This window comes from Chaetodon trifascialis, chromosome 17, assembly GCF_039877785.1.
Source record: "Chaetodon trifascialis isolate fChaTrf1 chromosome 17, fChaTrf1.hap1, whole genome shotgun sequence".
NCBI lineage: Eukaryota > Metazoa > Chordata > Actinopteri > Chaetodontiformes > Chaetodontidae > Chaetodon > Chaetodon trifascialis.
Window position 1 is genome coordinate 20,801,251 of NC_092072.1, and position 16,195 is coordinate 20,817,445.

Genomic DNA, 16,195 nt, shown 5'->3' on the forward strand with positions numbered 1-16,195 from the left:
TGATACAGTAGTTTGGATTAACAGCCCACCAACAGCTCAGCTCCTTGTGTCAGTAGTTTTATTAGTGTCGCACTGTAGGCCCCATATATACAAATGCTAATAGACATGTATATTAGCCTTTGATTTAAAAGTGCTTCTAAAATTCTGTAGTTTTTCATGCTTTAAAAAATATGTTTGAACTTTGGTCTTTTATGTTTCAGATTCAGCAGTTATCATTATTGTTATTCAGCACCCACATCACCACAATATTCACAGACATTTCAGAACCAGTGAGATGCTGAAATACAATCCAAAAAGGCCGGTTTGAGTAACAGATCCATGAGTTCGAAGGTTAATCAGATGAAAATACACTGCACAGCATGTTATTAGACAGGGCAACGTACCAAAAATGTGCACTTAAACTTCTTTGACTGGCCGATGCAGATGACATAGCATCAGTGCTAATTTTGTCAACAAAATCTATGATTTAGTTTTTCTTCATGACCAAAAAGAGACCAAAAATGAAATGAAAAGCAACCTTTAATAACGAGAAGCATAACAAAATGTATTCATAGGAATAAAAACTTAATGAGAACGACGAACTTATCAGCTTTAATGCAAAGTCTTCCGGCTTGTTAAACAACCTGCATGTATCTGTGAATCACACCCTGTAGCGCAGCCACCCAAAAGATCTCTTGTTTAGAAGTTGATTTAGCAGCTTGACCTGTTGCACCACCATTAATGAGAAGGATCTCGCATTCAGTAGCGTTATCTAATGTTATCTACAGGTTCTCGGAATAAATTAGACAAGATGCAGCAAACAAACAGCTGGAATAAACTATGGAAGCACACTAATCTAACATTATTACATACATTATCATCAACATTAAGTGCTGTGGATGTAACTGTTGTGTTGCTATTGGAAGGAATGTGTAAGTTCCAGGATTAATGCCAACTGTCAACCACTGAAATCTTCCTCTCGGTGTGCGCTAAAGAAATATCCGACATTTAGCTTAGAAATCACAACTGGATTCACTGAGCGGAGTCGGCGTGTCGTATTTCTGCAGAACAGAGTGACTTAAGCCTGTTTCAAACACGCAGTCTGTCTCTGAAATGATCAGGAACTCTTCCTGCAGGGGCTCATGTGTGAACGGGAGCAGGGATCGATATTAAGACCTCAAGACCGAGTAACATTTCAGGGAAAATGCAGGTACGGCTGTGATGTGAAAGAAAGCAGTAGCATTGCAGAGACCAGCACGTAACGACCTGTTGGCAGATCATGAAAAACGATTACTTGAAAGATTTTTGTTGTAGCTGTGTGTGTGTGTGTGTGTGTGGGTGTGTGTGTGTGTGTGTGGGTGTGTGTGTGTGTGTGTGTGTGTGTGTGTGTGTGTGTGTGTGTGTGTGTGTGTGTGTGAACAGTGAAACCATGAGCAGTAAAGTTTGGGTATTTGTCTTCTGAACAGGATGAATCTTCCTGATGACAATGGCGACTGTCTGTCCTCTTGTTCTGTGCCAATGGGTTCTCTCAATCAATAATTTAGCTATTGGCAGCTTACTTTATCTCGAAAATGTATGTTCATGGTCCACAGAGAAAGAATTCTTATGTTTTTGGAGTTTGAATCAAGCCAAAATCTGCACTTATTCCCACTGAATATAAAAACATAACAGGCAAAGTGCCATAAATATACTGATCTTTCCTCACACAACCATTATTTATATAGATGAGGTGTCAGCAGAGCATTGTCATGATCCCCAGAGGATGAGCCCATGCCATTTGCATGACTATTGACAGACTTTCTCATAGTTCCTCCTTTGTCCACTTTACCTGATTCTTATTTCCATAGTTTTGGCCAATATTATTATTACTTGCAGAAACATTGTGCTCAAAGTAATTGCCGAGGTTGCAAATGAGGGATTATTGTTGACATTCCTTAAATTCAGTTTTACCTCCAATTTGAGTAGTTTATATAACCTGGATTAACTGTTGGCTCATGTAAAAGCTGTTAGCTTGTCCTGTCTCTGTGTTTGTCGGACTGGATAGCAATGTCATGTTCCTCAATCAAAGAAATTATTCTGATGAGTACAATATCAGTATAACTAAACCCAGGTGGAAATGAACCAGAATTAACCTTAATCGTGTACTACAGATGCACTAGTATACGGCTCTGAAAGTAGCTTAGTCTACGGTACACTTTGAACTGTTTGGTGCGAGGAACATGTCGTGCTCTCGGGGCCACTCGCGGGGCTTCACTCTGTGTTTTTACTTGACAGTAGCAAATGTTTTCATTCTGCACCTGCCTCACTCTGCCCTACAGCTGCACCTGGCAACCTTGTGATCTGGCAACCCCAAGAGGCAGTTGAGGAACTACTGTCTATATTTTCTTTTAAATCTGAGACATTTTGTTACTCAGACTTTGTGGAATGTTACATCAGTAAACTGTATACTTCAAGGAATAAAAGTAGGGGTGAAGATGGTCTATAAAATCTGTTGGGAGCAGCTCCAGCCATAACTGCTTCTCTATAATTGGCATTTAAGACTGATAAGAAAAGTTGAAATTCTGCCTTGTTAAGTATTAAAGAGCTGCTCACACGCTCTAAAACAGGCCTGGGTGACCACAGCTCCTGTTATTATTAGTGCTGCAACTTATTTCCCAGAGCCCAAGATGACACCTTCTGACTGCTTGTTTTCTGTGACCATCAGTCCAAAACTCGATTTGCAATTATATACAAGAGAAAAGCACAGAATCTCTTTTTATAAGAACATGATTTAAAACCCAGTGAAGCCCTTCCCTTGCACAACACGTGGTTTGTTACCGCGTTTGTCACTCTATTTTTATGTCAAGTGTATGTGTTAAATCTGCTGGAATATGATGACAGTAGTTTGTTTATGAGCCTGTTTGCCTCCGCTGATGCTATAGATAGAGCTTGAAGCCATGTTGTCTAATAGATATACGGACTACAAGATGTCACGCTCGTGTATCTATTCTCAGCTAAACCTGCTATATCTGAGGTGATACTGACAGAATGTCAGCCGCGTTGGCCTCCCTTTTAACAGCTTTTCAACCCCTCAGGAGTCTTTGACACATGTAACTGATGCTGCTGCTGCTCCTGTTTACTTTTCCTACGTGCAACATGTGAGGAAATCCAACCTACGGTCTATGAACACCTCCGTAACTCAGTCAGACAGCGTATCCTCTCCTCCCACACCACACAATGACCCCTGTGGTTCAGTTTCTCCACCTCTTAGCGCTCACCTGGCCTCCGGTGGCTTCACATTCAGCTGCTGATGTCAGGATGTTTCCCTTTTGTACCCCCCACACACACCTACGACCGGGTCTCTGTTGCAGCCCCTCTGGTTTGTGTATGTGCCTGTTTTTGTGCTTTTACAACCCAAATCCTCATGCAGCCTGTCTGGGAGTATTAGGGCTACATGAAGAGGGAAATATAATAACCAGTGAGGCCTGGTGCCCTGTCAGCACGGCTCAGCCTCCAGAGAGGCCTGCCCATCACGGACAGCAGCCATGACGGTGCAGATTACACCACAGACTGCAATAAGCCTGACAAACGGAGAAGTCAGAGATTACAGCAGAAGACTATTTCCACCATCTATTAGTGCAGCAGTAACCCTCATCTCCAGTTTCAGGCCGTAGTGGAGTGAGCACACAGCGCTCTCTGGTGGTGAAGCACTGATACAACATCTCCCACTTGTTTTTTTCAGTTTTAATCCAATATTAAAACACATTACAAAGTCAGTATGCAAATACCCTCATTTGTTAAATTAAATTACTGGAAATGCACAAGTCTTGAACAAGTCTTTGTTGATGTGTACTACAGCCAAGAGCATAAATTAATCCATGTTTGCACCTTAAAAAGACGCCCATCTCTTCAGTTTGGAAACTAATAAATATGACACTACTTTACAAGTGTAAAATACAGGCATACCAAGTTTGACATTAAGTATATATATGTGTGTGTTTTTTATATATCGACTTAAACAATCGGCGCAGCAGCTCATACAACCTATCATACTGAGATAAAGCAATAGATGATCACATGAAAGAAAATAAATGGAGTTGGTGAATGAATTCAGGCAGTAAGAAACCACTGAGAGAATAAGTGCATAAGCGATGCATTTCCAGTGAGGAGTTTCCATTTACCTACGCACAGAAAAACCACTCTGCACACCCGACAGTGTGGCCACATTCTAAAGAAATGAGAGCAGGCATTGTTGCAAACATCTTCCTGGAGTCCTAACAGGACAACACACAGTGCAAAAACAATACAGCTCAGATGCAATACCAAGACACAATAGACAGTGCAATTAATCCCAGCCTCAAGTGACACCAACACTGTTACTGGTAATGAGTCTGATCAACAGCAGAGGGCTGCGCCTGCTGCTGCTGAGTCAGTATTAGAGGACGTGAAGCGGCGAACCTTCAGCACCATTAAAGCCCTGCATGTAAATTTTAGAGTTACAGTGCATTCTCTTGTCCTCAAGTTGTTCATGGAGGCTTGAAGATGATCCCAGCTCATTACAATTCAGGTAATTTTATAGTTTTGGCCATTGCTTCTGTTTTGGATGACACAGTACTGAGCGAGGTCATTGCTGGGACCTGGGAGCATGATGACGTCTTCTTCATGAAATCAGAGGGCAAGAAACACAAGCAGTCAGACAATCAGACAGGTTGGAAACAAGGCTACACTTCAGCCAGATTAGCTACACCAGCGGTCCTCATGTTTTCTGCACTACAGATCGTTTTCATTTTCACTACACTGTCGGGGACCACCATGGTGATGAAAATGAAGGTTAGACTTCACATACAGTGAACATTTACATATAAAGGGCCTTTTCATGTCACCCACCTTCAATGAAGAGACGGTCCAGCTCTTTTAACCTCTCTCTGTTTTTTCTCTTAAACATTAGCTGGTTGGTAGCAGCAGTAACATGAGCACAGCATCCACAGACTGAGTAAGGAGGTGATAACTGACTGATGACACATTTGAGATCAAAATCAGCTCAAGGTTATCCAGCTGAAAACATTATTATTCATCTTTTTTTGCCAAGTCATAGTTTCCTAACAGCTCAGTTTGGCAGGTTTGGGGAACTCTGATCTACCTCCTTTGATATGGAGGTAAAAATTAGGTAAAATGTTGGTAATAATCCATCATTGTGTTATGACTATGGTAAGTATGATCGATCAAACGGTTTGTTAAAAACTGGTCTGATGGTCAGACTACTTGTGCCCCCCCATCTGTTTCAGAAACACTGACACATTCTCATTCACTTGGTGAGTATTATGTTATTACTATAGCTAGAAATGACCAAAATTACAAATTACCCAAGCAGTAATAAACCAGAATTATCCTTTAAATACAAAATAAACAGAAGCATTCAGGATATTCCATGTTGTGACGCCTCTCTGTTTCAATAAAAAACAACAAGGAGTTGAGGAGCATGTAGTCACACACCAAAAAAGGAAAAATGGCTACCCTAGTGCTTGGTCTTAGGCCAAGGCAATTTGTGGATTTGGAAATTCTGTGTATTTACAGTTTCACGAGTCTGTGGCAGCTCAGTATGAGTCCATACCTGCTCTGCTGGATAAAACAGGAGGTGTGTTCATTTGACCTTGTTTTCTTCCTGAGTATTTTCTCCTATCACCACTATCTGTACACTTGACAACTGTCCGCTGGCATCCAGCTGCAGCCCCTGAACCCCTTCAGTCTGCGCCTCCTGAATTTGGCACTGCGTCTCCTCCCCTCCTCCCCCAGCCATCGTCACCTCCATCCCGCTCTGCACCACCATGGCTGCCCCGTCTCTGCCCGACTCCCCGGTCAGCTGCAGCTCCATCACTCCTACCGCCTGCTCCATTGGAGTCGGGTTGATCTCGATGACCGTGTGCTCCTGGCCGGCCTCCTCCTCACCCTGCATCACCTCCTGCTGCACCAGCATGGTGCCGTCCACCACCTGGCCTTCTATGGGCACCACCTCTGCCCCGCTGGCCTGCTGGCTCAGGTGCACCAGCTCTAAGGGGCTCACCACCGTGCCCAGCTGGCTGGAGTCTTGCATGGCAGTGGTGCCCACGAGCGTCAGGCCTGAGGATGGGTGTAAGGTGATGGTGTCTGCTTTTCCATCTCCGGTAACCATGTAGCGGGTGAAGAGCTGCGAGCCGGCAGGGAGCAGGGTGACCGTGTTGGAGGACTGGGCCAGGGTGCCGATGGGCAGGCCTGCCATGGTGAACGGCTGACCCACGGAGGACAGAGAGATGGGGGAGAGAACGGTGAACTGCTGGGAGTGCAGGGCCTGCTGGTTAATGGGGGAGGTCAGGAGGGTGGTGGTGGAGGCGGGTCGCTGGAGACGAGGCCGCTTGGTCTGGCGCTTGGTGGGAGTTTTGCTCTTGGCAGGCTGCGGGCAGGTCAGGAGAGCTCGCACCTGCTGCTGCTTCTTCTGCTCTTCCAACTGCACCTCCAGGTCTACACGGAACACACAACACAGGACTGAAAACTACAGGCTGAATCAATCAACCACTGATTCAAATTTCACATTCACATGTCAAGTCCAATCTCAAAACCTGCACAGCACCGATCTGTCCTTTTTCATATTTAGTATTCAAACACTGTGGTAACACATACCCACACAAACGCCTGACTGCAGGCCTGTTTCCTAATTTGTATAATTGAGCTCCAAGTTTGACTTTTTAACAGAGAGTTTTATCTGTGTCAGGATCATTTCCATAATGTCATCAAACACTAAGAATAATAATCTGAGCCTGTCAGTGGCAAAAACAAGCACTTTTAGTGGCCGTTTGCTGATGGGCACATTTGCCACAAAGGATCACGGTGCAGCCGCTGCAGCCCGTTTCATGGCAGCCAGCTGAGGTGATCTAATGGACCAATGCTACAACTTCTTCTACCTTTAAGTCCCAAAAACATGTAAAAATAGGGCTCAGACTTAAAAAAAAATACAGAAATTACCGTTCACTTCTCCCACTGAGTTTTTACGTACACAGGCTTGTTCTTGATTTCCTGGTTCAGATGCTGGGTTTTAGAACACGCTGGCAAGGTTTCAACACATCAAGAAAAAAGACCTACATGATGCATAAGGCGGTCTCATCCCTCAGGTCTACTGATACTTGTCAGCCCTCAACATAAATTTTCCATTTGGTTTCTTGTTTCTTTTGAAGTTGGTGAAGCTGCTCTGTATTATTTTTAGTCCTGGTTGTCGTGGGGCTCATCTGTCTCGAACATGCACTCCGCTGTTGCTTCTAGTCTGAGTGTCATGTGCAGAAAAGTCTTTACCTTAATAAAAAAAAGTAAAGAAATTGCAATATGGATTTGTTGCTGTGTGCCGTTGTCTCTGTATCCATTACTGATTTTTTAGCATCTAATCAGGCTTCCATGAGATATAAAAACAAACCTAACAACACATCCAATAGGCTGGACAGACAGTGATGATGATGACTCTGTTTGCACAGGAAAAGTTCAAGCAAGGAAAGCTCACTGAGACAAGCATCATCAGCCACACTGCTCTGAAGACCAGCATACTGAGACACATGGAGAGAATCAGTGTGGAGGCTTCTGAGGAGGAACCTTGTTTTTTTGGTCTGTACTCACTGCTGAGCGTGCTGAGGATTTGCTCCTGGCAGGGATCCGTCTGCTGCTTCCTCCTCTCCAGGATCTTCTTAACTGAATCCAGCAGGCCGAACACTTGGGCAAGGTTACTGAGCACTGCCACCTCTACCAGACAGGAATCTGGGATCAGTGCGGCAATCAATCAAAGGGTCACTTGGTCAGTCAGAAAGGAGGAACAAATTCAGCTGTTGTAAGCAATTAAGCATTATGTATTCAGGCAGTATTGTTACAGAAACCAACAGAAGCGTTCTGATGTTGGCTTTCCATCCATCAGCCTCCAACAGCAGCTGAATTTGTTTTCTTTCCATTCATTTCTCTTCGATGCACCACCAAGCAAGCCCTAAGTCTTGCCCACGGTCTGCTTCGATGATGCAGTTCCGAGCAGCAGGTGCACATTAGCGTTGTTCCATACCTGTGTCCTGTAAGGCAGCTGGCTCCCTGCGCTGCTGCACGCCGTTCAGCAGCTCCAGCAGCTCTGTGCTGATGTTGGTCACGACTTCACCCAGCAAACCCACGTCAGCGATGCCCTTCCAGAAGTTCAGCGTGTCCTCTGTGGACAAACAGAGATAAGTCACTGGTGTGCTCTGTGTTTATGTGTGTATGAGCGCCAACAGAAATGATCATTACTGTAGTTAATGGTCTGTGTTGCGATGTGCGCTCTCTGTGACCTGAGATCTCATTAGAGTCCTTCTTGTCCGCAGACTCCAGTGAGACTGAGCTCCAGTCCACCTTCCCACTCAGAATCTCTGCCCTGTCCTCGCCTGCTACTCCGCCATTACCAAGGACCACCTGAGCTGCAGTTTACACAAGAGAACACACGTTATGTTTGTTGTGTGAAGAAAGACGAAACTGCTCATCATGGAGGACGAACGACAACATACTGTGTTTTCTGACTCAAATGACAAAATGTGACACACGATGGATGTATAAAAAGTCAGAGTCACTCAAATCTAAACAATACAAAATTCTACTGGTTGATAAACCGGCAACTAAAAGCCATGACTTTGCCGTGTTCTCACCTTGAGAGGACGTGGGCGTGGTGAGCCCAGTGCCATCAGGAGGGAACCGTGTGTTGTTGATTAAAAGGTCAAACTTGGTGCTGCGGCACGTGTTGGTGCACAGTGTGCTGTGCTGGTAGAAGTCCAGCTGACCTGAATCCATCATTTTCCTGGAGGGCAGAAAGCATGAAGAGTATCCAACAGTTAGGAAATGGAACGGGGAAAAAGGTTTCATTTGATTGGCCCTAATCCCATCAGCACTGCCAAAAATATGTGCATCCTTCATAAGTGCCATTTCATTTCTGATATGTCCCTTTCTGAGCTGCCTGTCATTGCGCTCACGCGTTCTCTGCTTGGAGGTGCAGTGCCTTTTCTGAGCAAATAAAAAATATACGAAGCACGTGCAAGCATCTCATAACACAAACAGTGCAGTAGCAGAATTAATATTTGTGTGTTTCTAAAAAAATAAATTTATCTGCTCATTTCTGCTGTAAGACACATGTTATTACCATAAGCCTAAACAGAGGAAGGGCTCACTGAGACCAGGAAATTCACCCAATGTCTGGTCTTGTGTTGGTTTGTGGGCTTTAGTATCTGGTACATGAGTCAAAACTCAGAGGTCAGATAAAAAAGTGTTATCTTAAACAAAAAACAGCCTCTTTGTTAACCAGTCCATCTCTGTGTCAATGAGCACAAATCTGAATTTCGATCAGTGCACTGTTTACAGAGGGATTCATGTGTAAAGCTATCTGTCATTCATGGAGCTTTAGCCATTCGAGGGCAGCAGAACAAGTTGAAAACACAACACCTGACATATTGTGACCTTCTAAAGTTATTATGGCCAGTGCTGGCAAACATTTTCATATTTACACATCCAGCAGGCACAGAGCAATGTTATCATTTATTTAGAGCTGTGTTTGAGTCCACCTGAATATAATGAATGTCTAGCACTGTTTTTGGCCTCTACCATATGTTCAGCTGCTAGGTGCAAACTGTCAGTCTGCTGTTCAGGTAGTGTACAGTGGGTTTAGAGCTTTTTGCCTGCTCCAGCTAGAAAAAACACTGCTATGAGTGGAGCTTATGGGCCAAAAAACAAAAAGAATGAACTATTAGTAGGCTGAGCTGATGGGAACGGTGAGTCAGACAAGCAACAGCTTTTACTTGCATTGTTAAGATAAAGTTATTGATTAGTGCAGCTTTAAACTAAAGAGAAACCTTACTGGGAGACCTGAGTGTTTTTAATAGCTCCATTTCCATTTTTAGAACATTCTGCTCAATAAATGATGCAGGAGTAGTTAAGGTATTTGTTGTATTCCTGATAAGATTACATATTTTTCCAGAATATTTCACATCTGTTCGACACTGAACATCTCCATCACTCAAAGAGACAAGAGGTTTAATGAAAAGCCAAGAGTCATTAATATCATGGGATTTACAGCTCAGAGGTGATGGAATATTGTCTCCTTAGCTCACTCATATAAAGCTACACAGAATATTTGATATTCAGCCAAGATGAGTCACATCTCTGCTCTTTGCGTCAGCAGCAATGCATGCGTAAGTTCACATGCAGACTGTGATGATGAGGAATCATAATGTTAAGTGGTGCAACCAAGCAATATTTGATAGTACTGAAATATGGCTTTCAGCCCAAGAATCCAAACACAAGTCTCCTCACCTTAGCATGACTCCACCCATCCTGATGGCTCTCTTCCAGTCTTTCAGAGTGGCTTTTCCAGAAATGTGCACAAACTGCTTTGGGCTGATCAGCTGGTCTTCATACTAGTGGAGATAGTATTAGTTGAGTAACCACAGTGAGTTCATTGATCAATGATAAACCAGAAAAAACTCAAAGCTGAATAACATACTGTTTTACTGAGGCAGACATGTAATTACAGAAAAAGAAGTAACATGCAGACTGTGGCATTTTGAAAACCTGGCTGATCTTTTTCAGGCCATCATGTCCATGCAGTGAAAATGCCAAAAGAATCTTACTTTGAGTGCCTATACTGTTACTATGTATACACTTTACCTGTGTCATACCAAAATGTCCCACGTTCTCTTAGTCAAAATACTACTGTATGTATGCAACTGTGACACTGCTGACTATGCAATGTTGGGAGGATCAAGTGTTGCAATGTTCTGGTTCATGAAGTGCACCAACTTGACAAATGCTTTGCCTTGGTCTGATGTAGTGCTGTGCGATATGGACAAAAATTTATATCCCCATGTAGGTAATTTTATATGCTGATAACGATATATATCCCGATATAATATTTTTACTTAAAATTTGAGATATATATATATATGAAATTAATGCCAATACCTCTGATATTTTCTCCTTTTATTTATAAAACACATATTTTATATATAAAGGGACAAGACAATTAAAAACAATAAAAAGTCTTTTTTTCAGAGTCCCTCTGTTTGTTTCTACTTTTTGTTTTGTTACTAGACAATTGAAAAACAATTAAAAATAAAAGAAATATTTTTAATATGTTTGGGCATTGACTCTTTCAGGCTCATTTGGTGTATGTTTTTCTTTTCATCACTTAACTTTGGTAGTTTGTCGCATTTTAACGCTGTCTCTGTACTGTTCTTCATGCCGTGTCTTTAAGTGATAGAAAAGATTAGACGTGTTCGAGTCGCTAGTGACGACTTGTTGGCGGCATGTTTTGCAGATTACCGTTTTTTGGTTGGTGTCTGCCTTTCTAAATCCAAACCAGTGCCAAACAATGGAGTTCCTGTTCCCCCTTTTCGGCACCAATTCCTCTTTGGGTTCTGTTGGTTCAGCGTCCACTGTGCTCTCCATCTCTGCTACGTTGTTTATGTCCATGCTCCCGCTGGCTCTCGCACGCATGGTTGAAAACGTTAGCAGTGTAGTAACGGAGTTCTTGCAGGTGACGTAAATTTCTACCGCAAAGCAGTAGCGTTGCTGCAGTTACATTAGCCGAGCTAACCACGGCCCACACGTTAAAATTACGATATAAACAATAGAGCATTATATCGTACGGTAGACATTTTTCTGTCGCACTATGACATCACAGCACTAGTCTGATGTATTTCATACTTGTTTTTATGGCCTAATGTAGAGTATTTTTGGCAATCCTGACAGCAGCCTCAATTATTTCTTCGCATGGTTTCATGTTTCTTTTGTAACTGGTTCAGAACATTTGTTGCACTTGGCTGCTCATTATGGGTTCAGCTTTACCACCTATGATTGATAATAGTAATCCCCTGTTCAGCTCATTCATCACATAATTGAAAAGAAAAAAGTAGCAAGAAAATCTGTTCAACTTTGAGGCATAAAGGAGAACATGGGTCATTTTCATTGTGATATTTCATGCTTCACTCTATTTCATTCACAGCATATGGACGACCCTTTTAAGACTAATAGTGAATACCTCGTGCAGTTGCTACTTTGCCTCAATTTGGATTAAAAAAAAGAAAAGAAAAAAGGATGATGAATACTAACCTTCACACATTTTACGTTGATTCCTGGGCACACAAATTTCTTCACTAGCAACACAGCTTTACTGTCCCCGCATGTTATGGGACAGCCAATTTCAACATCCTCCCCCTCAGTTTGTTCTAAAAAAAACCCCAAAACAAACATTTAACATAAGCAGACCGGAGGAAAATGTGGTTTCCGTAATGTCATTTGCTAAATGTATGCACCACTACATCAATCAACTTGTCCTCACATCATTCTGACAATCCTTACCTGGATGTGCTTCAACAGCCATGACGGCTGCATCTGTTTCAGCTGATTCATCTCTGCAAAGAAAAGATTTGGCATTTTCACATTTCCTTTTGGTAATACAGAGGATTTCGTCCATCTATCAAGTATCGAAGTATGTACTTAGGAGTAATACTGCATAAAACCCAGTAATAGCTGCCATCCCTGTAGATGTGTTCATTGTGTCACACTGTTGAAGTGAACTGAACTGTAATTGTCTCCACCCAAGCCAAGTCACAGTTAGGTCACACTTGGCTTCAGTACATACCCAGTGGTGACTGGCTGGAGCTGGAGGATGACCTGAGTCTTATTTGGGTCATTGGAGTCTCCTTCACCATCAGCCTTCACCATCACCACCTCCCCCATGGACACCGTGACCTCCTCAGTGGTCGCCATCACACTCAGTGTAGACTACAGAGGAGGGCCGCAGCTATCCAGGAGTTTGTTCATCTGAAAAAGGATGAATAAGTTCTTTTTTTAAAAAAAACACACACACCAATGAAGATATTATGAAGCCCGGATATTTTTCAGGTTCTCAATGTAACGTTAGTGATATGAAGATATAGACAATCAAAACGACTTTCAAAATTCTAAATTTATGACCAAAGAGGCACAAATTGCACAAAGGTGTGCTAGAAATTAAGTTGTCACTCTTAACTGAAGCAAAAAAAAGGTAACTAGTTTTAAATAACTTCTGTTGCAAGTACTTTATATATATATTTTTTTATTTATTTTTATTGTTGAACGTTATGAATGGGAGGAGTGCCAGTGCTCCCCGGCCAAGCCTTTTAAGTTACAAGTATCACATAACAATGCAATAAAAGTAAGTATGAGGTCATTATAGATTAGGGTTGGCATTAGTGTATATGGAGAGAGAGAGAGAGAGAGAGAGAGAGAGAAAGAAAGAGAGATTTCTAAATGGTTCTATGCATCTTAAATAATCAGCAATTTAAGGAAAGGCCAGTAAGCATGTGAGCAAGTGACCCAAAATTAGTCATCGCCACATCGTTGCATGAGCAGCAGGTGCATGCTGGGTCTGACCAAATGCTCCACGCTCACTGCAAATCCTCCAGCACTGACTTCAACGTTCACTCTGGAACATTTCCCTTTAGTGAAGTGTATAAGGCCTTCCTGCTTTCTCTGACAATCCCTGTCACGGGTGAGACTGCAGAGTGCTCACTCTACTGTTCGAAAACTGTTCGAGGGGTTTGGTGGGAGAAGAGAGGTTGAGTGGACTGGTTATATTATGCATTGAGAATGAGTGAGAAGTTCAACCTGGAGCAGACTGTGGAGGACAAAGTGTTCTTTAATAGAAGAGGAATGTATTGTTGCTTTTAACATTAAGGCTTGGTGATGTGATGTTGCACTGGACATACTCTAACATGTTCATGCAATTCATTTTGTAGCCTAAGGTGTTTTTTTTTAATTAGTCTGTCATCATATAACATGGTTTAACCCTCATCTATATTAGAATTAAAAAAATATAATGCAGTAATGCTTTCTCAAACTACATTGCAACTGTGCTAATAGGCTAGCATTGGGACAGCTACTTGTTTATTTTAGCTACTTAACCATAGCTAGCTGCCGTTAGCTAGCTAACGTTAGCTTGCTTTTAACCCAAGAGTAGACATACTGTACATGTAAGCATGTCGCCACAAAACAAAACAAAACAAAACAAAACAAAACAAAACAAAACAAAACAAACGCATTACTATCTGCTTTGAGTTGTTTGGTGAATATGTTTCACCATCCCTAATATGAACGAATTCATAAACGAAACTCCACTAACAAATTTGGTTATTTTTATATTAACATTATTTTGCCACATAAACAGTGTCTTCAGATTTAGGAGTTCATCAATATCACTCTGCTCATTTTAACGTTGAGGTTGTATCCACTAATTTATACCGAACATTGGGCTTATTTACTTGTTTCAATAACTTTTCAGAAATGGTTCGTATGACCCCAAAATTTTTGTCTGTGAACTAATGCGAGCAATATAAAAAAAACTACGACAATTAAAAAGTCATGTTTTACATTAAATGTTTCACAGTGTGCACAAAGGGGCTACATTTATCACAAGACCATCAAGAGTGGTAAATTGTCATAAAACCTGACTGCTGGCTGTGCAAACTGTCAATGAAGCTCCAGTTCTTAAAATAGTTTTTAATCTAAATGTGTCGTGTGTGGGTTTTTCCCCCGCGTATAGTAAAATAGAAACCGTACTTTGCGATATTTAGAGAGGTGGGGGCTGGCATGGGGTCAGCAGACCATCTCAGTTACAGTAGCGATAAAGCTAAACCATCCGTTCATGGTTGCAGATAAAAGTCCTGCTTCTCAAAGTTAGGTGGGTTATTATCACGACCGCAGTAAGTTGGGCACCTGACTGCTTTTCGCTGTTGAGAGCCACACAGCTACTCAGACTAGGCGCGACGGTAGCCATTGTGGCTAACACAAGGGCGTAACTTGATGTGTGGGAAACTGGACAATATTGTGAACTATACTGTCCGAGACGGGTAAAGCTGTGCATTTACAGTGTGACGGTTACGTGCCGCTTGTCTCTGAACCGTACGTCCCTTCGTAACTCTGCATTTTAACTCTCCGCTCCCCCTCAAAATGACGTCTCCCTGTGCGGCGGCACGTACAGCAAACAACGGCACGGCGACGGCGTTGCCCCTCCATTCTGTACGAGCCTGGCTGGCTGAACCCCCTCCGCATTATACCCGAACCCCTCCGCTAAAACTACCGTTACTGTCGTGAGAGCGACTGATATTTTACAGCCAAGCATATTTAAAATCACATTGCAAAATAATAGCTTGTCCTTACCGTTTTATGAAGAGAAACGCAGCCTTAGATTGTGGAGAGCTGCAACGCATGCGCACTTCGCGGATATAGCTTGACTTCCTGCTGAACGGCGCTCGCCCCGTTATCACGCTCTTGTAAACCCTGAAAATCAACTGCAACCAACAGTTCGACTGTGACTAAACTAACGGTATGTCACTTTTGTGACGCCCTGTGTTTTACATGTTATCTTAAGAGGTTATATCTCAGATTTGGTCTCTTCTGCTTGCATCCTATTATTGCTGTCATGGGTGAAATATTGGCGTTGTAATATACAGTTTGAATAAACCATATGACATTTTCAGTAGTGATGCAGAGAGCAGTGTAGTTCCTAAAAGTATCCTAAATCCGACGGCTTCATCCTAACAATAAGGCGAGGTCTAACGTTTAGGTTGCTAGTATAAATGTGAATTTGGAGACTTTTTCCACGTTTAGGATAAAAGGACGTATCGCACTTTTCTGCTTAACATAATGAGAATTCAGCTGTCTGAAAATCTTCAGTTATGTTGAGCTTCCATGTAATATCAGTAACGTTGCGTCTCCGCCGGTACGTGCGATCGTCCTTTACTGCAACTTCCTGCCTACTTTTATAGTCTTTCTTATCTTTTCACAATATAGAGACGGGGCGCCAGGACGAGTGATCACTAGCAGCCCCTGTTTTAAAAATTGTGCTTCCGAAATCTCTTGATGGCGATTCCGCAGGGGGCGGTGGAATCCCCACCCCTCCTGTGCCAATCACGGCAGAAGCCCTTTTTAATCTTGGTACGTGAACATCCCACGGTCTGTTCCTCGGCAACATGTTCCTCACTCAGAGGTTCAGGATTTGAAAATTTGCCTCCGAATTTTAGTATTTTTATGGTGCATTGTATAAAATATAAATTATTACAACAATTAGTTTTTGAAATTTGTGGTCATTAACTAATTATTGTTATTTTTTTAAGCAAATTTAGATATTTGGTTTAAGGAGCAAAGAGCATGATGGGTAATAGTTGTGAGGCAACGTATTATT

General features: G+C 42.3%; 1 protein-coding gene and 1 non-coding gene across 3 annotated transcripts; both read right to left on the reverse strand.

The window, feature by feature from the left end:
* Positions 1-3,697: 3,697 nt before the first annotated feature.
* gmeb1 (glucocorticoid modulatory element binding protein 1) lies at positions 3,698-15,267 on the reverse strand. 2 transcript variants are annotated; one of them, XM_070985378.1, is made up of 10 exons: positions 15,172-15,267; positions 12,614-12,795; positions 12,331-12,383; positions 12,082-12,197; positions 10,285-10,388; positions 8,631-8,779; positions 8,280-8,405; positions 8,024-8,161; positions 7,594-7,716; positions 3,698-6,453 (listed from the first exon to the last, which is right to left on the reverse strand). In XM_070985378.1, the coding sequence occupies exons 2-10, from the start codon at positions 12,739-12,741 to the stop codon at positions 5,600-5,602; spliced, it is 1,791 nt and encodes a 596-aa protein (XP_070841479.1). In that variant the 5' UTR covers positions 12,742-12,795; positions 15,172-15,267; the 3' UTR covers positions 3,698-5,599. The 2 variants fall into 2 exon arrangements, with proteins under 2 accessions (XP_070841479.1, XP_070841478.1); XM_070985377.1 differs by having other exon boundaries at positions 7,594-7,731.
* Positions 15,268-15,807: 540 nt separating this feature from the next.
* Positions 15,808-15,941, reverse strand: LOC139346444 (U11 spliceosomal RNA). Its single transcript, XR_011603270.1, has one exon. It is a non-coding gene; the product is annotated as a U11 spliceosomal RNA (small nuclear RNA).
* Between the last annotated feature and the right edge of the window lie 254 nt (positions 15,942-16,195).

Bases quoted from the DNA above. Each gene is read 5' to 3' on its own strand.
- gmeb1 (XM_070985377.1), bottom strand. From the start codon at position 12,741: ATGGCGACCACTGAGGAGGTCACGGTGTCCATGGGGGAGGTGGTGATG. The intron at 12,198-12,330 runs GTAAGGATTGTC...GGTTTTTTTTAG, and splicing joins GGCTGTTGAAGCACATCCAG to AACAAACTGAGGGGGAGGAT. The intron at 8,780-10,284 runs GTGAGGAGACTT...TCTGCCCTCCAG, and splicing joins ATGGGTGGAGTCATGCTAAG to GAAAATGATGGATTCAGGTC.